Source organism: Drosophila suzukii (genome assembly GCF_043229965.1).
Source record: "Drosophila suzukii chromosome 2 unlocalized genomic scaffold, CBGP_Dsuzu_IsoJpt1.0 scf_2c, whole genome shotgun sequence".
NCBI classification, from domain to species: domain Eukaryota; kingdom Metazoa; phylum Arthropoda; class Insecta; order Diptera; family Drosophilidae; genus Drosophila; species Drosophila suzukii.
The window spans coordinates 25,813,436-25,836,516 of NW_027255896.1; the positions used below are offsets into that span (position 1 = coordinate 25,813,436).

The window sequence follows — 23,081 nt, forward strand, 5'->3', positions numbered from 1 at the left end:
GTCGATCTAGCCATGTCCGTCTGTCCGTCCGTTTCTACGCAAACTAGTCTCTCAGTTTTAAAAATAACGGGCTGAAACTTTCCCAAAAAACTTATATCTTTTGCAGGTAGTATATAAGTCAGTAGGATTAATATGTATGTTCTGGACCAATTTTGGATTGTATGTTCTGGACCAATTTTGCGTTGTATGTTCTGGAGCAGAATTGTTATCGCTGGTGTGGGCGCCTATCGCGAGCGGAAGTTGTTGTTGTTGCTGCTGGGCGGGGGGGTTCTGGAGTGTGCTGGAGTGTTCTGGAATGTTGTGGAACACTCTGCGGGCCGCGCTCACTCCCCCTCCAACTCACCCTCCCGCTTGACCAAATTGGTATATGAAATATTATTAATTTCGGTTGTACCATTAAATGTTATCAAAAATGAACCGTTTAAATGGCACTTGTTCACAATATTGTTACCATTTATAAGAATGGCACCATCTTGTATGATGTCTATTTTTTTATTTTTCTCTCTTATTTTTTTACAAGTGGATTTCTCGCCATTTAATAAGCGGGTAAAACAAGTTAAAAAGTTATTAAAAAGTTCGTTCTTAAAGTTAGACATTTCATAAAACATATTTACGCATTTTGCGACTTGATTGCTTAATACTAGTTTCCCATCGATTTGGGAAATCGCTCTAGCGTAATATATTTCGCATCTGTTTTTTAATATTGGGTACTTTATATAAATTATTACTAGTTCTTTATGCAGTGCGATTTTAAAAACAGAGATGTCCATTAAGTCAGCGATAATTACTGGTTTTTGTTTATGTTTTAATATTTCCACGATGTCATTATTGTTTAATATTTTGGTATTAAAAACGTCAATTTTTGCTAGTGTGATTGTGTCAATTAAATTTTGCAGATCAAATGTTAATAATCGTAAGCGATGTTTTCGCAGTTGTAAATCTTGATCAATAAAAACATTTTTAAAATCATCTGAAGAGATCCTATTTCTTTAAACAGTTTGGAATTGATAATAAATTGCTTATTATTATTTTCAATTAATTCATCGATTTTATTCTGTATTTTAATAAAATTATCATGATCCGGAGTTCCAGCTAACCATTTCCACACAGTGCCTATCTCATTTATCCCCCTTTTTGACCTAGTTGATATTAATTGGGATAAAATTAATTCGATTACTTCTATGTCATATTTAATTTCCCATTGTGACCTTTTATTAGTATCCCTTTTTATATTATCTGATTCCAATTTTATTATTTCTTTATAAAAACTTAAGTTAGTTACGTGGAATAATTCTGCGTATGAATCGTACGTCAATACGTCTTTATTGTCCTTGAATAAAAGATACTCGTGACTTGTATAGTCTATTATTTCTGATTTTGTTAATAAAATAAGGTGTAGTATGAGCACCTGATAAAACATTTTCTGGAAAAGAAAAAAAATGTAACATATAAATTTTTAGAATTTTATATTATCTTTGTGAATAATTCTATTTCTATTGTTGATTATTATTTTGTTAGGTAAATTTTCTTTAACTACTTGTTTTTTATATCTAGTTTTAAGTTTATTTCTTTCCCCGTGTTTCTTTTCATAAATTACCTGTCCTACATGATATACTTTTTCTTTTCTGTTTTCATTATGTGTTTCTAACATTTTCTCTTGTGTATTTTTTAAAATTTGAGGAATGTTATCGTGCTCTATTTTATTATATAGTACGTCAAAAGGTTTTTGGTTCGTTGTAGAGTGAATGCTCTGATTATATTCTTGAGCGGCTCTTATTTCTATTTCGGAATAGTCGGTTAGATTAAATTCTTCTTTAATGCATCGAGCTAATTCTGTTAGTGTAGAATGTGCCCTTTCAACTTGTCCGTTTGAGGTACTGTGCCTCGGGTCTGCGTAATGTCAAGTTAAACCGCACCTTTGTGCAAAAGATTTAAATTGGGCCGAGGTAAAGCTTGGTTCATTATCGGTCATTATCACTTTGGCTTGTGGAAATTGTTGAAGAAGTTCCATTACTTTGTTTTCGATATTTAATTTATTTTGGATTTCTTTTACTACTAAAAATTTTGAGTAAGCGTCAATACAAGTTATGAAAGTAAGACTTTGCGCGTAATAAATGTCGATATGTAAATTTTCGCCTTCTTTAGTCGGGATTGGGGCTTCTCCAATTGGAATTTTAGTTGGGTGTCTGTTATATTTGTTTTCATTGCAAATTTTACAATTTTTTATATATTCTTTTAATTTTGTAAGTAAGTTTGGCCAATAATACAATCTACTGATTTGTTTATAATTTTCGTCAAGTCCCCTGTGTGCTCTGCAATGTGTTTCTTCGATTATAAGTGCTCTGTCCTCAGGAGTTTCTACATCTTGGATAAATATTTTTGTATACAAAAATTTATTCACAAAATTATCTTTAAGTGGTTTTTGAATTCTATAAAAGTCCTCTAAAGTACAATGAATACCTACCGTTAAATTAGGAGGAATATATTCTCTTAAGATTGATATCAGATTTTCGGGAGTGTCAAATTCTATTATATGTCTGGTATTTTCGAATATATTAATCGACTCATGTATTGTATACCTCCCCGTTGCTAATAGCAATTGTTGCTTAAACTGGTTTAAGGGTTTACGGGTTTCTTGTATAACATTCTCAAAACTACTCTCTGCTGAATGCTGAGTGTTTTGATCTGAGACCGATTCGTTACTGTCAGTTAAGTTGTTGATCTGAATTCTTGATAAGGCGTCTGCAACTACATTAGTTGTACCTGGCTTATAAATGACTTTAGGAGTGAAACTTTCTATGAAGGAGTACCAGCGTTTCATTTCAATATTAGGATTTTTATCAGAGATTGCGAAAGATAATGGTTGATGATCGGTTTGGATTTCGATTCCGATCACTCCGTATAAGTAATTTCTTAGATTTTTAAGAGCCCATACTATGGCTAAAAGTTCCTTCTTATTAGTTGCATAAACTTGTTCCGTTTTAGTCAAGGTTTTTGAAATAAAAGTAATTGGTTTACCTTCTTGAGATAATACTGCACCAATTGCGACGTCCGAAGCGTCGGTGGTCAGGGTAAATTTTTTATTATAATCCGGTTGAACTAATTCTACTTGAGCAATGAGATTTTCTTTCAGCTCGTTAAAAGCTTTAATAGCCTGGTCATCCAGCTGAATTAACATTTTTGTTGACATTCTTTTTGAAATTTTGCCATTATGACCTCCAAGATATTTTGTTAGAGGTTTGGCTATAGAGGCGTAATTTAAAACAAATTTTCTATAATAGCCCGTAAGGCCTAAGAAACTTCTTAGTTCCCGAATATTTTTTGGAAGCGGATATTTAATTATGGTGTCAATTTTTTCTGGGTCTGTCTTGATGACGTTATAAGATACGATGTATCCTAGAAAACTGGTTTCGCGTTTAAAAACTTTGATTTTTCTAAAGAGATTTTCATGTTTGCCTTTAATAATATATTTATAATTTTGTTTAAGTCTTTATAATGTTGTTCAATAGAGTTTGAGAATATTATAATGTCGTCCATGTAGACATGACATGTTTTCTCTATTTGTTCTCTTAGGATGTCGTCCATTGCTCTCTGAAAAATTCTTGGTGCATTTGTTAGTCCGAATGGCATTCTTAAAAATTCGTATTTTCCATTATTTATTGAAAAGGATGTTTTTTCTACATCAGATTCTTTCATTAATATCTGATGAAAACCTGATTCTAAATCTATTGTTGAAAAATATCTTGCTTTTCCCAAATTAGATAGAATTACTGATGGGTCTTGCATTGGGTACCTGTCAGGTATGGTATTTTCATTTAATTTTTTATAGTCAATGACGAGTCTTAATTTACGGCTTCCGTCTTGATTTTCTCCTTTCTTTGGTACTACCAGAACTGGTGAATTATAAGGGCTTCGACTAGGCCTTATAATTTCCTCTGCTAACATTCTACTGATTTCGCTGTTCACGAAGTCGGTGACAGAAAAAGCGTACGGATATTGTTTCCCGTATATTGGCCTGTCGTGAATAAGATTTATTTCCCCCTTTATGTCTGTTCTAAAAGGAATTTGCAGATTTATCTTTGAATGCTCTTTTTCAATATAGAGAACTATTTTTTCCTTTAGTCCGTCTAATTGATCAGTACCTATATTGTTTATCTGTTGTTTGTCGGATAACTCAACGACGGTGGCCTTGAAATTTTTACATTTCAAGCGATTTTTATTTTTTCGATTTTTGACGGTACTTGCTTCGTCGGCACTCTCACGATATTTAATTCCCAAGATATTTGTATTTTTATTGACGGATATTTCTAGGTTGGCACTCTCAGGATTTTTAGTTCCCAAGATATTTTTTTTTATTGACGAACATTTCTACTTCGCACTCTCAGTATTTTTAATAACCAAGCTTTTCTAACTATTTTCCACAATTAATGAATCCAAATTTTGTTTTTAAAAATAAATTCTTTTAACGGAAGAATATTATTCTCTTTAATTAAACTTATTTAATTTTTTCCTCATTTTCATAATATTTTAACTTTTCTGTTTTCCCTTTATGTTCCAAGACTCCCCCTTCTATATTTATAATAGCTCCAGTTTTTCTTAAAAAATTGAATCCAATTAGAAGATCAGATTCTAATCCATTCATTTTACAGAATAATTGTCTTGTTTCAAATATATTCATAATATGAACTATAGTTCCCTTTTTGTATATTGATAACTCATTTATATTTTCGAAAATTCCCTTTTTTATATAACAAGCAGTGGCTCCTGTATCTATTAAAATCTTTAACTGCTTCTTTGTTTTTCTGTCTATCCTATTTAAATAAGGCATTCTCCTGTAGGGGTCTGGTCTAAAAAAATTATCTTCATTGATATTATTTTATCTGGTTACTTTATTAGCTGGCTGATTTACTATTACCTCTGCTATCTATTTTGATTTGTGCGATAGTAATTTGAATGATTATTCTTTTGATAATAATTATTATTATATCTTACTTAATTTTTATTTGCGTGCCAATTTAATATTCGGCTGCCGATTTTTATTAGGTTTATTCTGGAGTTGAATCAATGGATCAACATCCATTGGCTCGACGCCTTGTTGCTTTTGATTGTTATTTTGATTATTTTTTTGCAAAAAATGTCCCTTTTGTGGCCAATTATAATTCTGGTTATTACTCCAATTATTTCCCATTTTATTAGTATTATTATTCTGTCGTATTTAATCAAATCGTAGGTGGTTTCCCTGATATTTATTTTCATTTTTAAATCCATTAACCCTGTTGCAAATTGAGCACGGAAAATGTATGATTCTAATTCTTGGACCTTTGCCAAAGCATTGGGTAAATCTGGTGTACTTAATGAGAAAATAGTTTCTGAGATAGATCCGTTTAGCCCGGATATACATATTCGTAGAGCATTGCTCCTTGTTGTTTTCTTTGTTTCCTTCGTAATTACGCTGTCCTTTCCGTATGTCATTGTGGTTTTGTTTATTAGTGAAGTCATTTTTTTATTGACTTCATTATAGTATTCAGTAACTGTCATTCGTCCCTGCCTGAGGATATTTAGTTCTGCCTCGAGAATATTTATTGGTCGTTTATCGCTATATATAAAGTCCAATCTATATAAGATTGCTCGAAAGTTTAAAACGGTGCCATGATTGGTAAGAGCATCATGGGCAGATCCCATAATTGTACTTCGAAAAATTGTTGTTCACTTTGAATTTTATAAAGACTGATTGCAGCTTCTGCGGCTTCCCTCCAAACCTACATATTGTGTTGGTTCCCCGGTGAATTTTTGATCTTCCTTCCTGGATTCAGTGAAAATTAATGGCGATAGAATGCCCTTCCTTCCTTCTTCAGTTTTTCTTGTTTCAGCGTGTTGTTTTTCTTTGTTGTTGTTGTTAGTTCTTGTTTGTTTAAATGTTTTAGTTTAATGCGTTCCTGTTTTTAAATAATTTTTTGAGTTATTATACCCGTTACTCGTAGAGTAAAAGGGTATACTAGATTCGTCGGAAAGTATGTTACAGGCAGAAGGAAGCGTTTCCGACCCCATAAAGTATATATTCTTGATCAGGATCACTAGCCGAGTCGATCTAGCCATGTCCGTCTGTCCGTCTGTCCGTCTGACTGTCTGTCCGGATGAACGCCGAGATCTCGGAAACTATAAAAGCTAGGCTATTGAGATTTTGCGTGTAGATTCCTGAGCTTCTTACGCAGCGCAAGTTTGTTTCAGCAATGTATGTACCACGCCCACTCTAACTACCACAAAATGCCCAAAACTGAGGCTCCTACAGTTTTGATGCTAGAATAAAAATTTTAACTGTGTTTACGTCAAAAGGGCGTTTAGTTTTAGGAGGCAGTGTCGAGCGGCAGTTTTATCCAGATGTCTACATCTCGCGCGCTCGCACTGCCGTCCGCTCTCCCTCTCCATCTCTCCCCTAAGTCTCCGCTCTGCTCTTTAGCGCTTAAGTTAAGTTAGGCTTAAGCAGTTCTTATTTCCAAGTGTTCAAATAAACATATATGCACGTCGCGTAAAATCCCCAAAAGTACCCCTGTGTTTTTTGCGTACCTTTCGATCTTGGGGCTTCAACTATTTTCAACGATCAAGCCACCCCGCCCAAACATTTTGGTCCAGTCGAAGCCGAATTTCAAAATCTTTGGATTTTCCTCTCCTGGAGTTTCCTTTAATTTTGTCCCAGCAGGCTTGAAACGCTCCAGATAAGTTCCACTTACTATAATTGCCGGTCATACAGCCAGTTTTCCGAACCCTATTTCGACTAACTTTCTGTATGATATATTGTCTAAATCCAAAAGTGATTAATCCGACGCAACGGCATTGAATATATGTATTACCATTCCGTTATTTGTGCCCGACAATATTCCAGTTTCTTTTGCTCACAATTGTACATTTGAAACAATTCCAGTAGATATTTCAGTGCTACTATTCAACTAAAATATTTCTCAAGTATATTTTTAATTCCAATTATGTGTAAAATATAACTCAGCCACAGTAAAAAATTTCCGATCAAAAAAATTTTCCTTAAGATTTGCACTCTTTATTTTTTACTGTGTTCCAGCTGCGTGTGTATATTTACAAAAACAATCTAAAACAGTCCACTCGAACTACTTTTTTCTAACACAGTCCACTCCAACTACTTTTCTTGACCTACGAATACGTCTAAACTATTTCTAAAATTAAAAACAAAGTTAAAATATCCTCAAATTTACTCCAGCAAATCGTTTGCAATTTAGTTGTGCAGGTGACAAACAAACGCACCGACATACAAACATAAGCGAAGTCTTTCCAATTCCCGCAACGTTATTCCTCTATTCGCACCCCACATATGTACAGTGTACATACATACGTATATCGATATTTTCGCCAGTGCACAGTGGGTCAAGAGCTCACAATAAATGTTCCTTCCAAACATACAATAGTAAAGTCCATAAATCTTAACATAAGTCCGACCATCCGATATAATAAATATTTATTGACTCTGCCTATCCGACAGTGTGACCGTATATATTTACAATCTCAATTGGTTCCTAAATGCCAATTTGATCCCAATCCGTTTCCCTACTTCTGAATTAAAATTCTAAATTATTTAACGTCATGGCAACATCAGTAAAATCCGCTTTAACCCGATTTATGGCCACAGCTGACTGTCTGATCCACTTTGAGGCCACTGTGAACGCTCCAGGTGCTCCTACCCCAACGTTATCCGCCTGTAAAATCCGACGAGATCACCTCAATTCCTTGTGGCAAACGGTAAAGGCAGCATACAAAGTATGCTCCGACTGCATTATAGCTGCAGGCAAGAGCGCCGCAGACACAAAATCCATACTAAAGTCCAAGTATTACCAAACGTACTCCACTTATGAAATATTTGCCGCGCAGCTGATGGAACAAATCCAAAAGGGCTCCTCCCAAATACCTCAAGCTCTAGTAACTCCGTCCCAAAATTCCACGTATTACGGCTGTCGGCTCCCTCCTATCGACACAGAGGTTTTCTCTGGCGATTATCTTAACTTCGCTTTTCACGGCAATATACATAGACAATCCGAGTCTAACGCCCGTTGAAAAATTATTCCATTTAAACTCAAAAACAAGTGCACCCAAAAAAAAATGATCATAGAAACTAAACTATTCGTACATTAAAACTAAACTATTGAGTGTCAAAAATATCTTGATAAGATGCGTATTAACCTTATGACACCGAAAGTATTAAACTGAAACTTTCGAAGTTATCAAAGTTAAACTAACGAGTATACATTTTATACTCACTCAGTGTACTCAAATTTTTGCTGATAGTTTACTTTTTATACTATTTAGTATAAAAGCTATGCTATGTAGTCTCCATTTTATACTATTTCGTATACATATTATACTAATCTAAAGGGCCGTAGTATACTTTTTAAGATATTTATCGAAATCGTTAGTATACATTTTATACTATTTCGTATAAAACTTATACGATTTCCCCGTTGCCTGTAGTAAAAAATTAATACTATTTTGTTTTTCGTGGTATCCCAAACCCAATAAAATCAAGTTGTATGTTGTTTTTCTTTTATTACTATTTCACATATTATTTTGTTATTATTTCATAAATATTCATATTTTGCGCAACACACATAACACATGTTTTTAGCTCCTTCGTGTTTTTTATATTCCTTTACCTAACACGTATATGCAGACTAAAATAAGTACAAGCAACAAGAGTAGGGGCCGTGATTGCGCTGTATCACCGCAAGGTATTGCTTAGCGCAATGGTAGCCACCTAGGCTGTAGCTTCTCTCCTCTCCTTCTCGATGCGACGCAGCGTTCGCAGTACACTCGCTGCGTAGGCTGCCGTCGCTAGCCGAACTCTTGCCCCGGTGGTCTTCATCAGCATTTGGCGATCAGACCCAAAGCGGCGACATTAAAATAGGACATGCTGATCGTCCTCAACAATCGCACTGCCGCACTCTGGACAACCGTTCTCCGTGTCGTGTCCGAAGCGCTTAAGGAAGCTTCGGAAGCAACCATGTCCACTCAGCGCCTGCGTGCGGTAGAAATCTACCTGGCCTTGCTTCCTATTTACCCTTGCGTCCAGCGTCCCTTGCTGGAGTTGTCCCAGGCTGCCTGCCAGTTGTCGACGCTCTGCATCCTGGCACTCCTCTTCACCTCGGTCTTGGTTCTGTGGCTCCCGCACCAGTTCACATAGGGGAACTTGGCCTGCAATGACGAGCGCTGCGTCGTCCGAGATCGTCCGGAAGGCACTCGCTGTTCTGACAGCACAAAGGCGGTACGTCGAGTTCGTTAGCTCCTTCGCGGTATTCATCTGTACGCGTGCGCAAAGCACTTGCATCTGAAAATACACAATACACACAATATTTACCAACAGGGACAATATAATATTGATTTTTTTTAATTTTAGAACAAATATTTTACTTACATGTTGACTCGTCATAAAATCACAATCATCATTAACGCGTCAAACAACGCCTACTCCGGTAGCATTTTCTGTGTTCGTATACTCGCTATTGTCCTGGTTTCACACCAAAATATATGTTCGAATAATCGCTATAGTCCTAGTTTCACACCATGAAAAACTATTTAATGTTCAGTATACTATTTATGCTACTGAGCCTCACTCATATAATAATTAGTATAAGCTTAATACTATAAAGTGTTGGCATGAAACTATTTTGTAATAATTTGAAACTATATTTTCTTTATACTACATAAAGTTTTTGTTGAAACCACAAGTATAAATAATAAACTAAGAAGTCGAATATGACTAGTTTAAAAATAACACTACAGGTTTACGCTTTATACTCTTTGGTAGAGCTTTTACACTACAAAGTATACAGTTGAAACTAATTAGTGTTGAGTTAATACTTACATTTTTATACTAACTTTAGTATACTTTTAACACAACGCTTATTAAGTGTATACTTTCGGTTTTTTTTTTGGGTGTGGCGAAGATCATTCCATAGTTTCGAGATCCCCACTCACCAATGATGACTTTCGCTCAGCCTGGAATAACCTAACTGAGCGTTTCGAAAATAAGCGATTGCAGGTGAACAGTCACCTGAAAACACTTTTCAATGTGCAATCCATAGCACAGGAGTCGGGAGCAGCCTTAAAAGAACTTCAACGCACTTTTCAAGGTTGCTTAACTTTCTTAAAATTTTCCGGTGTTAATATTGAGAATTGGGACCCTATCCTGGTTTATATGTGCTCCACATATACATATGGGAATGCTTACGTCAGAAGGGCGTTTAATTTCAGGAGGCAGTGTCGAGCGGCAGTTTTATCCAGATGTCTACATCTCGCGGGCTCGCACTGCCGTCCGCTCTCCCTCTCCATCTCTCCCTTAAGTCTCCGCTCTGCTCTGGAGCGCTTAAGTTAAGTTCGGCTTAGGCAGTTCTTGTTTCAAAGTGTACTAATAAACACCTACGCACGTCGCGTAAAAACCCCAAAAGTACTCCCGTGTTTTTTGGGTACACCCAAAAAAAAATGATCATAGAAACTAAACTATTCGTACATTAAAACTAAACTATTGAGTGTCAAAAATATCTTGATAAGATGCGTATTAACCTTATGACACCGAAAGTATTAAACTGAAACTTTCGAAGTTATCAAAGTTAAACTAACGAGTATACATTTTATACTCAATCAGTGTACTCAAATTTTTGCTGATAGTTTACTTTTTATACTATTTAGTATAAAAGCTATGCTATGTAGTCTCCATTTTATACTATTTCGTATACATATTATACTAATCTAAAGGGCCGTAGTATACTTTTTAAGATATTTATCGAAATCGTTAGTATACATTTTATACTATTTCGTATAAAACTTATACGATTTCCCCGTTGCCTGTAGTAAAAAATTAATACTATTTTGTTTTTCGTGGTATCCCAAACCCAATAAAATCAAGTTGTATGTTGTTTTTCTTTTATTACTATTTCACATATTATTTTGTTATTATTTCATAAATATTCATATTTTGCGCAACACACATAACACATGTTTTTAGCTCCTTCGTGTTTTTTTATATTCCTTTACCTAACACGTATATGCAGACTAAAATAAGTACAAGCAACAAGAGTAGGGGCCGTGATTGCGCTGTATCACCGCAAGGTATTGCTTAGCGCAATGGTAGCCACCTAGGCTGTAGCTTCTCTCCTCTCCTTCTCGATGCGACGCAGCGTTCGCAGTACACTCGCTGCGTAGGCTGCCGTCGCTAGCCGAACTCTTGCCCCGGTGGTCTTCATCAGCATTTGGCGATCAGACCCAAAGCGGCGACATTAAAATAGGACATGCTGATCGTCCTCAACAATCGCACTGCCGCACTCTGGACAACCGTTCTCCGTGTCGTGTCCGAAGCGCTTAAGGAAGCTTCGGAAGCAACCATGTCCACTCAGCGCCTGCGTGCGGTAGAAATCTACCTGGCCTTGCTTCCTATTTACCCTTGCGTCCAGCGTCCCTTGCTGGAGTTGTCCCAGGCTGCCTGCCAGTTGTCGACGCTCTGCATCCTGGCACTCCTCTTCACCTCGGTCTTGGTTCTGTGGCTCCCGCACCAGTTCACATAGGGGAACTTGGCCTGCAATGACGAGCGCTGCGTCGTCCGAGATCGTCCGGAAGGCACTCGCTGTTCTGACAGCACAAAGGCGGTACGTCGAGTTCGTTAGCTCCTTCGCGGTATTCATCTGTACGCGTGCGCAAAGCACTTGCATCTGAAAATACACAATACACACAATATTTACCAACAGGGACAATATAATATTGATTTTTTTTAATTTTAGAACAAATATTTTACTTACATGTTGACTCGTCATAAAATCACAATCATCATTAACGCGTCAAACAACGCCTACTCCGGTAGCATTTTCTGTGTTCGTATACTCGCTATTGTCCTGGTTTCACACCAAAATATATGTTCGAATAATCGCTATTGTCCTAGTTTCACACCATGAAAAACTATTTAATGTTCAGTATACTATTTATGCTACTGAGCCTCACTCATATAATAATTAGTATAAGCTTAATACTATAAAGTGTTGGCATGAAACTATTTTGTAATAATTTGAAACTATATTTTCTTTATACTACATAAAGTTTTTGTTGAAACCACAAGTATAAATAATAAACTAAGAAGTCGAATATGACTAGTTTAAAAATAACACTACAGGTTTACGCTTTATACTCTTTGGTAGAGCTTTTACACTACAAAGTATACAGTTGAAACTAATTAGTGTTGAGTTAATACTTACATTTTTATACTAACTTTAGTATACTTTTAACACAACGCTTATTAAGTGTATACTTTCGGTTTTTTTTTTGGGTGTACCACTCAATCTTGGGGCTTCAACTATTTCATCGATCAAGTCACCCCGCCCCAACATTTTGGTCCTTCGAGCCGGATTTCAAAATCTTTGGATTTTCCTCTCCTGGAGTTTTCTTTGATTTTGTCCCAGCGGGCTTGAACCGCTCCAGATAAGTTCCACTTACTATAATTGCCGGTCATACGCCAGTTTTTCGAACCCTATTTCGACTAACTTTCTGTATGATATATTGTCTAAATCCAAAAGTGATTAATGCGACGCAACGGCATTTAATATATGTATTTCAATTTCGTTACTTGTGCCCGACAATATTCCAGTTTCCTTTGCCGACAATTGTACACTTGAAACAATTCCAGAAGATATTTCAATGCTACTATTCAACAAAAATATTTCCCAAATATATTTTCAATTCCAATCGTGTGTAAATTATAACTCAGCCACAGTAAGAAATTCCCGATCATAAAGATTGTCCTTAAGATTGGGACTCTTTATTATTTACTGTGTTCCAGCTGCGTGTGTATATTTACATAAATATTCTAATACAGTCCACTCTAACACTCTTTCTAATACAGTCCACTCCAACTACTTTTCTCTACCTACAAATACGGCTAAACTATTTCTAAAATTAAAAACAACGTTACAAATTCCACAAATTTATTCCAGCAAATCGTTTGCAATTTAGTTGTGCAGGTGACAAACAAACGCACCGACATACAAACATAAGCGAAGTCTTTCCGATTCCCGCAACGTTATTCCGCTATTCGCACCCCACATATGTACGTATGTACAGTGTAGTAAATACATACGTATATCGATACTTTCGCCAGTGCACAGTGGGTCAAGAGCTCACAATAAATGTGCCATCCAAACATACAATATTAAAGTCCGTAGTTCTTTACATAGGTCCGACCATCCGATATAATAAATATTTATTGACTCTGCCTATCCGAAAGTGTGACCGTATATATTTACAATCTTAATTGGTTCCTAAATTCCAATTGGATTTAAGCCCGTTTGCTTACTGAATTAAAATTCTAAATTATTTAACGTCATGGCAACATCAGTAAAATCCGCTTTAACCCGATTTATGGCCACAGCTGACTGTCTGATCCACTTTGAGGCCACTGTGAACGCTCCAGGTGCTCCTACCCCAACGTTATCCGCCTGTAAAATCCGACGAGATCACCTCAATTCCTTGTGGCAAACGGTAAAGGCAACATACAAAGTATGCTCCGACTGCATTATAGCTGCAGGCAAGAGCGCCGCAGACACAAAATGCATACTAAAGTCCAAGTATTACTCCACTTATGAAATATTTGCCGCGCAGCTGATGGAACAAATCCAAAAGGGCTCCTCCCAAGTACCTCGAGCTCCAGTAACTCCGTCCCAATATTCCACGTCTTATGGCTGTCGGCTCCCTCCTATCGACACAGAGGTTTTCTCTGGCGATTATCTTCGCTGGCCGACTTTCCGGGACCTTTTCACGGCAATATACATAGACAATCCGAGTCTAACGCCCGTTGAAAAATTATTCCATTTAAACTCAAAAACAAGTGGCGAAGATCATTCCATAGTTTCGAGATCCCCACTCACCAATGATGACTTTCGCTCAGCCTGGAATAACCTAACTGAGCGTTTCGAAAATAAGCGATTGCAGGTGAACAGTCACCTGAAAACACTTTTCAATGTGCAATCCATAGCACAGGAGTCGGGAGCAGCCTTAAAAGAACTTCAACGCACTTTTCAAGGTTGCTTAACTTTCTTAAAATTTTCCGGTGTTAATATTGAGAATTGGGACCCTATCCTGGTTTATATGTGCTCGACAAAACTACCAAAGCTCACTCTCTCATTATGGGAGCAATCCATCCATAATAAAACCGAAATTCCTACGTGGCTTGAGCTTGGTTCCTATTTGACGGAGCGCTATAGAGCTCTTGAGGCCGTCGATAGCTTCCGATCTGCCAATCTCATCCACGCCCAGTCCAAAGACACAAATCGAGTGGCAGAATTTCCAAAAATAAATTCCTTCAACACAAGGCTAGTTCCGATACCCAAAGGCTGCGATCTGTGTTCGAAGAAGAACCACCCCGTGCGTATATGTCCACGCTTCCTACAAATGATGGTAGACGATCGCCTAGCCTATATTCAAAAGAAGCAGTTGTGTTCCAATTGCTTTGCAAGCAGCCATCAGTTCCGTGATTGCACAAGCGCTCACAACTGTCTTACTTGCCAAGATCGGCATCACACATTGCTGAATCGAAACAGCGACCCTACTACTTCGACGATTCCATCCGACCCTCCAAGGCCAGTATCCGCCTCAGTTCCACACATCATTTCGTCCTATTCAGCGCAAGTTTCCGTACAAAGAGTCCCTCCTAAGAATACTCCATCCGAATATTGGGTGCCATACCCCGCCTTGGATGGCAGACGTACTCGATGTATTAAATCCTACTTATGCCGAGTCTGTCAAAAGATCCATCCTCTACGGAAGTGCCACCACTTTCTACGGCTAAGCCCCCAGAATCGGCTCCAGGAAGTACAAATCCAGGAGTACTGCTGCAATTGTTTGGCTCACAATCACACCAAGGACTCCTGCCGCAGTGGTCATCACTGCCACAAGTGTATAAAGGACCACCACGCTCTCCTACATACGGACGACCGATCTACACTTCCAACATATTCTTGAACCTACTATCCTGAAGTTCTTGATACGGGTGTCCTCGCAAGGGGGGGAGAATGTTTAGGTCAAAAGGGCGTTTAATTTCAGGAGGCAGTGTGGAGCGGCAGTTTTATCCAGATGTCTACATCTCGCGCGCTCGCACTGTCGTCCGCTCTCCCTCTCCATCTCTCACCTAAGTCTCTGCTCTGCTCTGGAGCGCTTAAGTTAAGTTAGGCTTAAGCAGTTCTTATTTCCAAGTGTTCAAATAAACATATATGCACGTCGCGTAAAAACCCCAAAGTACCCCCGTGTTTTTTGCGTACCTTTCGATCTTGGGGCTTCAATTATTTTCAACGATCAAGCCACCCCGCTCCAACAAACTGAAACGTATAGTTCTCATCAAAACCTATAGATTGACCCAAAAAAAAGTTTGCCACGCCCACTTGTGTTCTTGTATTTTTTTGGTTTAAGACTTTGGTCCACCTTTGCTTTAAATTCACCTTTAAATGGACTATTTCATTTATTAATTTCCATTCAATTGTTATTAACGATCACTGTCACTTTGTTGTGTCGTTTGGTGGATTTTATTATTTTTATACCCTTGCAGAGGGTATAATGATTTCAGTCAGAAGTTTGCAACGCAGTGAAGGAGACGTTTCCGACCCCATAAAGTATATATATTCTTGATCAGCATCACTAGACGACAAACTAGACAAACTAGTCTCTCAGTTTTAAACCTATCGGGCTGAAACTTTCGCACAAGTATTATATCTTTTGGATGTAGTAAATAAGTCGGAGCCAGCCGGATTGGACTACTATATCTTATAGCTCCCATAGGACTAATCGGAAAAAAAATGTAAAAAAATTATATTTTTGGTGCTTGGTCCAAGGAACTTGTGAGATGGTTCCGAGGACGCCTAGCTGGAGCGGATAGCGAATGGCCTATAAGGCCAGCTGTGAATTGCAGTAGGCTAGGTCAATCGGATTCCGTCAGACCGAAACCTCTGTAATAAACAGCCCCGGACAGCCAGCGGGTATCTGTCGCTGTTTAGCGGCAGTACCGTCGATGCGAATTGTTCAGCCGCACAAAATCTCACTCAGGGCCGGACTAAGGTGTAAATCGGACCGTGCCGAGAGTCAGCTTGGCTGAGGGCCCGGGTTAAAAACTAGCTCAGTCTCTAACGCTGGGCTCAGGGAGATGGCGGCCCCCTGCTCTATTTATCGCCTTACCCGGGCATCGCGGATCTCTGCCCGGGTGGACCTTCCCTTTCTCCGCAACTCGTGGGAATCAAATATGAATGCCAACAGAAATAAAAATAAAAACACAATGGAGTCGGGCACTCCTAAGAAACCCGTGACGGAGGAGAAGGTGGGTGCGACAGGATCTGCGAGCGTTGGCTCCGCCTGTGCTGGCACCAGCTCGGGGGCTATCCCAAAAGGGCCCCACCCCAAACTGGGGGTGATAGGTGGAAGACAGTCGGCCGCCAGAACCTCTGCAAAGTGCTCGCCGGCGCCAAAAACTGCAGGAGGTATGACTAAGACGGTCGCTCCAACCACCGAGCAAAATAAATTCACCTATGCGGAGAAGCGGACTGCCGCGCAGACACTCCGCTCACATAACAGGAGCAAGATTGCCAACCCCTCAGCCGAATGGCTGAAGAAGGTGGAATGGGCGAAGACGGTGCTCCCCAACTACGGGCAAGAGAAGCCTAATGCTGTAAGTGCACAGCCAAAGAGACAACGATCTCTGGAGTTGCCTGGACCTGCGGCAAAGAGATCTAGGGTCCGACAGAACCTGTCATTTGCGGAGATAGCGCGGGACAAGGTTCTGATTGGACTGGTTGACAAGGGAAACCCCGGAGGCCGGATCCCAAGAAACCAGTGGAAGGCGGTCGAGGAGCAGCTAGCGGTCATCTGCATGGCTTTGCTCCGGGATTTCCCCCAACCGACGGCATGTTGCAAGGACGCAGGCTGGTTCCAGGGCAGCGTCAAGGTGGTGTCTTGCGACAGTCAGAGAGAGAGAGTTCGGAGAGGTGTATCCTGGGGCGGAAATCGTTGCACTAGATTGGTGCGACGTCCACAGCAGACCACGAGCGAGGATATGGCTGCCGTCGTCTATCAAAGCACCGGAGGACATCCTCTTTATGTTGCAAAGATGCAACCCCAATTTGCCCCCTCACGACTGGAAAGTCGTAAAGGTGGAACCTCACGAGGGGCAGATCAGCCAGGCCATCGTGGTACTGAATAAGGAGTCAGTATCCCCAATAGAGGCCGCTCACGGGGAGCTGAACTTCGGATTCAGTGCCATCCGCATCAAAGTCTATAAGGGAGACTCTAACTCGAAGGAGGACCCGACCGAGGAGATAGAGGCTCCTGGAGATGAAGAACCGGAAGATGGCTACTCAACCGACGCGTCCCTAAGCAGAAGGATGCAGGCGATGAATCCGGCGGACGAAGACGACGGCGACCTCAGCGGCAGCCAGGAAGCGGACGTCACAGAGGTGGAGGGGAACTCAGCAAATGTCGCTAAGACTACTGCAAGTGAACCTCCATCACAGTAAAGCAGCGTCGGCTGCCCTCCTGCTCCGCCTGCCTGACGGCGGGGCAGACCTAGTACTCATACAGGAGCCTTGGTTGGTAGGAGGCAAGGTTGCTGGACTGGGTACCAAAGATTTCAAGCTGCTGCTTGATCCAAAAGAAGGTAAAATTCGAACCTGCATTTTAGCCAAAAGGCACCTTAGCATATTTCTGATTCATAATTACAGCAACGGAGACAACACCGTAGCAAGTCTGGAGCTTCCAGCGGCTACAATCAGTGTGGCTTCAGCTTACATGGCCTTCGAGAAGGAAGACCCCCCAGACGAGCTTGTCCGGACACTGGTCAAAGATAGCGAGGCGCTCAAAATAGGACTGGTAATCGGCTGCGACGCAAACGCTGACCACACTCAGTGGGGAAGCCCAACAAGCAACAACAGGGGTGAGTCTCTTTTTAACTTCAACCTTGGCTCAAATCTATTTCTATGCAACAGGGGTAATACCCCCACCTTTATCACAAAAAATAGCCAAACAGTCATTGACCTTACCATGGTGTCAGGTAATCTGCTAGAAGCAGTCAGAAACTGGGAAGTCTCAAACGAACACTCTTTTTCTGACCATAGATTTATAGAAACCACTTTATCACTAGACCCTACTACTCCAGCTGAATTCGTCAACCTTAGACGTACCAACTGGCGCGCTTATAGGGAAGCCCTACTAAACATTCTTCCAATAGAACCCCCAAATGACAACAGTGATATACTCAGTCTTGATATCATAGTAGGAATGTTCACGAATGCCTGCAACTCGGCTTTCGAAGCAGCCCACCCTAAACGCAAACCGCGAGGAACCAAAAAGCCTCCTTGGTGGACACAGAAACTTTCAGAACTCAGATCCAGTTGCAGAACCCTTTTTAACAGGGCAAAAGCAGGAAATGAGGATCTAAAATGGCAACAGTACAAGTTAGAACTAGCCTCCTACAAGAAGGCCATAAGGAAAGAAAAAAGATCAGCTTAACAGACCTTCTGCTCAAACATAGAGAAAACAGCCGATGCAGCTCGGCTTAGGAAGATCCTCTCCAAAACAACCCCCTCCTTCGGGTACCTTCAAAAACCAGATGGCTCGTGGACAGACTCTAGTGAGGAGTCCCTAAGCCTACTACTAGACACCCACTTTCCGGGTAGTCTTCCGGTAGAACGTCTCCCAGAAAATCATGCAGGTCTAAGCATTGACTTGGAAACGCTTCTTTCCGAACGCAACATAAGTTGGGCCATAAACAGCTTCAAACCCTTCAAATCACCAGGACCCGATCATCTCTCACCTGCGCACATCCAACACGCAGGTCATCTTGCCATCAACTGGCTAAAGACAGTTTTCCGTACCATTTTTAGGATAGGAACGTTGCCATCAACATGGAGGGAAACAAAGGTAGTCTTTATACCCAAAGCGGGCAAAGCCTCGCACATGATGACGAAAGATTTTAGGCCCATAAGTCTGACATCCTTTCTCCTTAAGAGCTTTAAGCGACTGATTGGACTGCACATCAGGTCAGTCATGGACTCGAAACAGTTATCAGCAGCGCAGCATGCACATTCAAAAGGCAAGTCCACCGAATCAGCTCTACACGCGGTAGTCAGCCAAATCGAAAAGTCACTCAATCACAAGGAATACGCACTTGCTGCATTTCTGGACATAGAGGGCGCTTTCAAAAATGTTCTTCCTACAGCCATAACCGAATCCCTCACCGACCTGGGTGTTAAGATCCAAGTCGTGGAGTTAATCCATAAATTGCTGACGAGCAGAATGGTAACCTCCACCCTAGGAATCTCAACACAAACAAGGTTCGTGAACAGGGGAACCCCTCAGGGTGGTGTACTCTCCCCCTGCTATGGAACATCGCAGTAAATAAGCTGTTGTGCTACATGGAAGGGGGTGGATGCAAGGTTATGGCATATGCGGACGATGTAGCCATTATTTTCTCAGGAAAATTTCCTCAGACACTATGCGATCTAATGACCGCCAAACTTAAAATACTCTCTGACTGGACAACAGAAAGAGGTCTAGGGGTAAACCCCTCGAAAACGGAACTGGTGCTGTTTACAAAATCATACAAGATTCCGCAACTAAACCCACCTATATTAAATAACTGCTCTCTCTCCTTCAGTGACAACGCCAGGTATTTGGGGTTAGTATTAGATAAGCGTCTGACATGGAGACTAAACAGCCAAGAGAGAACGAGGAAGGCAACAATTGCCCTCTACTCCTGCAAAAAGGCCATCGGAACGAAATGGGGCATGTCCCCAAAAATCGTCAACTGGATACACACAGCGATAGTTAAGCCTATTCTGCTCTACAGAGTGTCAATATGGTGGCCCGCGCTAATGAAGCAGACAACCACAACAAACCTAAACAAGGTACAACGAATGGCATCCTTATGCATAAGCGGAGCCCTTCGCACCACCCCCAACGAGGCGCTAAATGCTATTCTGAACCTTCCAAGTCTGGACTTAGCCGCCATGGAACGAGCTAAGATAGCTGCGGTACGGATGAGGGACTTAGGGCAGTGAAAACCCCAAATATACGGTCATTCCAGGATACTCCAGCATGACACAATGATCCCACCCAGTACAGATCTATGCAAACCTATTGAATACATCCACACCCCCTTTGAAGCACTGCACCCAACCAGAGAAGACTGGGAGCAAGGCCAGCCGGGCCCCACAGAGGCAGTCAATTTCTACACTGACGGCTCAAAATTAAATAATCAAGTCGGAGGAGGTATATACTCCGAACAACTTAATATCAGGAAATCCTTCAGACTTCCGGATCACTGTAGTGTCTTCCAGGCGGAAGTATTTGCCATAATTGAAGCTTTGATGCTTCTGAACGATACAAACTGTCAGAATAAACTGATTAACATCTATAGTGATAGTCAGGCGGCTATCAGGTCGATTATCTCGACCAATACAAACTCCCACACCATATTAAACTGCCGCAAATCTCTGCACGAGATGGCTCTGCAGTTTAAAATTTACCTGATATGGGTCCCGGGTCACCGGAACATTACAGGCAATTGTATTGCAGATGAGCTGGCCAGGCATGGCACTACCGTTCCTCTCCTTCCGGACATGGAGAACATTGGTATACCGATGGCCACCTGCAAGCTTAACATTAAAAACCAATATAAGAAACTTGCGAGCCTAGCATGGACACATGTTAAGCACTGTCGCATCTCTCGTCAGACATGGCCAATCATTGACGCGAAGAGAACTTCGGAACTATTAAGACTAAACCGTACCGAGTGCGGAATGGTAATACGAGTGTTAACAGGCCACTGGTTGGTTGGCACACACGCAAGCAGATTGGGCACGCCCCGAAACGATTTCTGCAGAAGCTGCAGGGACGAGGAGCAAGAGGAAACGGTGGAACACCTGTTCTGCTCCTGCCCGGCCCTGAGCAGATCTAGACTGCACCACTTAGGGAATCCCTTCATGAGCAGTCTATCTGGACTGGCGAACATAAGCCTAAAACGAATAATAAAATTCATTAAAGCAACCGGATGGGAATTATGCTAAGCCAGCTGCAATAAAGGCAGTAGATTTTTAGGAAAGGGGATACAGATCCACGCGGTACCACAATGGACCTTTTAAGGACTAAGTGTGTCAATGATTTGGCAGCCGCTCTAACCTAACCTAAACAATATTTTTGGTGTTTTTTAACATATTACCTCCTTTCCTTGGAAATAACATTTTTTAATTAGTTTTGAATTTCGAATTAACTTTTATCAAAATCGGACGACTATATCATATAGCTGCCATAGGAACGATCGTAAAATTGGTGGGAAAATAATATGAAACAAATTATAGCTTCGGTGTTCCCTAACATATAACCTCCTACGCTTGGAAATAACATTTTTTAATTAGTTCTGAATTTCGAATTAAATTTTATCAAAATCGGACTACTATATCATATAGCTGCCATAGGAACGATCGTAAAATCGGCGGGAAAATAATATGAAACAAATTATAGCTTCGGTGTTTTTTAACATATAACCTTCTACGCTTGGAAATATCATTAATTAATTCAGTCTGAATTTCGAATTAAATTTTATCAAAATCGGACGACTATATCATATAGCTGCGATAGGAACGATCGCAAAATTGGTGGGAAAATAATATGAAATAAATTATAGCTTCGGTGTTTTTATACCCTTGCAGAGGGTATAATGATTTCAGTCAGAAGTTTGCAACGCAGTTAAGGAGACGTTTCCGACCCCATAAAGTATATATATTCTTGATCAGCATCACTAGACGAGTCGATCTAGCCATGTCCGTCTGTCCGTCCGTTTCTACGCAAACTAGCCTCTCAGTTTTAAAGCTATCGGGCTGAAACTTTCCCTAAAGTCTTATATCTTTTGCAGGTAGTATATAAGTCGGAACCAGCCGGATCGAACAACTATATCATATAGGAATATTAGGAAAAAAATGTAAAAAAAAATTATATCTTTGTTGTTTTTTGACGTATTACCTCCTTTCCTTGGAAATAACATTTTTATACCCTGGCAGAGGGTATAATGATTTCAGTCAGTAGTTTGCAACGCAGTGAAGGAGACGGAGAATTCTTGATCAGCATCACTAGACGAGTCGATCTAGCCATGTCCGTCTGTCCGTCCGTTTCTACGCAAACTAGTCTCTCAGTTTTAAAGCTATCGGGCTGAAACTTTCCCAAAAAACTTATATCTTTTGCAGGTAGTATATAAGTCAGTAGGATGAATATGTATGTTCTGGACCAATTTTGGATTGTATGTTCTGGACCAATTTTGCGTTGTATGTTCTGGAGCAGAATTGTTATCGCTGGTGTAAGCGCTTATCGCGAGCGGAAGTTGTTGTTGTTGCTGGGCGGGGGTGTTCTGGAGTGTGCTGGAGTGTTCTGGAATGTTGTGGAACACTCTGCGGGCCGCGCTCACTCCCCCTCCAACTCACCCTCCCGCTTGTCCGCGGACTTTGCGACCGCGCTCACTCCCCCTCCCACTTCCCCTCCCGCTTGTCCGCGGACTTTGCGACCGCGCTCACTCCTCTCCTACTTCCCCCTCCCGCTTGTCATCGGACTTGTCATCGTACTCTCACTCTCGATAGCGCCAAAACTCACTTGTCCTCTCACTCTCGTTTGAAGGTTGTGTGTGTGTGTGTACTCGTATATTATTTTCTTTGGTTCGCAAAATATTCTACTATGCGAATATTAATGTAGTACAAAAATTTTACAAGCCATAGAAAACATTATACTTTTTTTTTATCTCACTTTATTTTCTCCACATTTTTGAAAGGCTTTAAATATATTTTTGACGTCATCGTGACGAAAGATCAATTAAACATATTAGATTTTTCCTCACAATAACAGTAAAACAATATACTTTTTATCTCACTTCACTTTCTCCGCATTTTTGAAGGCTTAAAAAATATATTTTTTGTTGTAATCATGGGTAAAACATCTATTAAATATACCAGATATTTTTTTCCATGATAGCATCAAACAATATACTCTTTTATCACACACTTCAC

General features: G+C 40.2%; 2 protein-coding genes across 2 annotated transcripts; both read right to left on the reverse strand.

Moving 5' to 3' along the window:
• Nucleotides 1-8,612: 8,612 nt before the first annotated feature.
• LOC139354256 (uncharacterized) lies at nucleotides 8,613-9,557 on the reverse strand. The gene is made up of 2 exons (XM_070998487.1): nucleotides 9,431-9,557; nucleotides 8,613-9,343 (listed from the first exon to the last, which is right to left on the reverse strand). Exons 1-2 carry the CDS (start codon nucleotides 9,443-9,445, stop codon nucleotides 8,915-8,917), a joined length of 444 nt encoding a protein of 147 aa, XP_070854588.1. The 5' UTR covers nucleotides 9,446-9,557; the 3' UTR covers nucleotides 8,613-8,914.
• Nucleotides 9,558-10,975: 1,418 nt separating this feature from the next.
• LOC139354251 (uncharacterized) lies at nucleotides 10,976-11,934 on the reverse strand. Its single transcript, XM_070998482.1, has 2 exons — nucleotides 11,808-11,934; nucleotides 10,976-11,720 (listed from the first exon to the last, which is right to left on the reverse strand). Exons 1-2 carry the CDS (start codon nucleotides 11,820-11,822, stop codon nucleotides 11,292-11,294), a joined length of 444 nt encoding a protein of 147 aa, XP_070854583.1. The 5' UTR covers nucleotides 11,823-11,934; the 3' UTR covers nucleotides 10,976-11,291.
• Nucleotides 11,935-23,081: the final 11,147 nt, after the last annotated feature.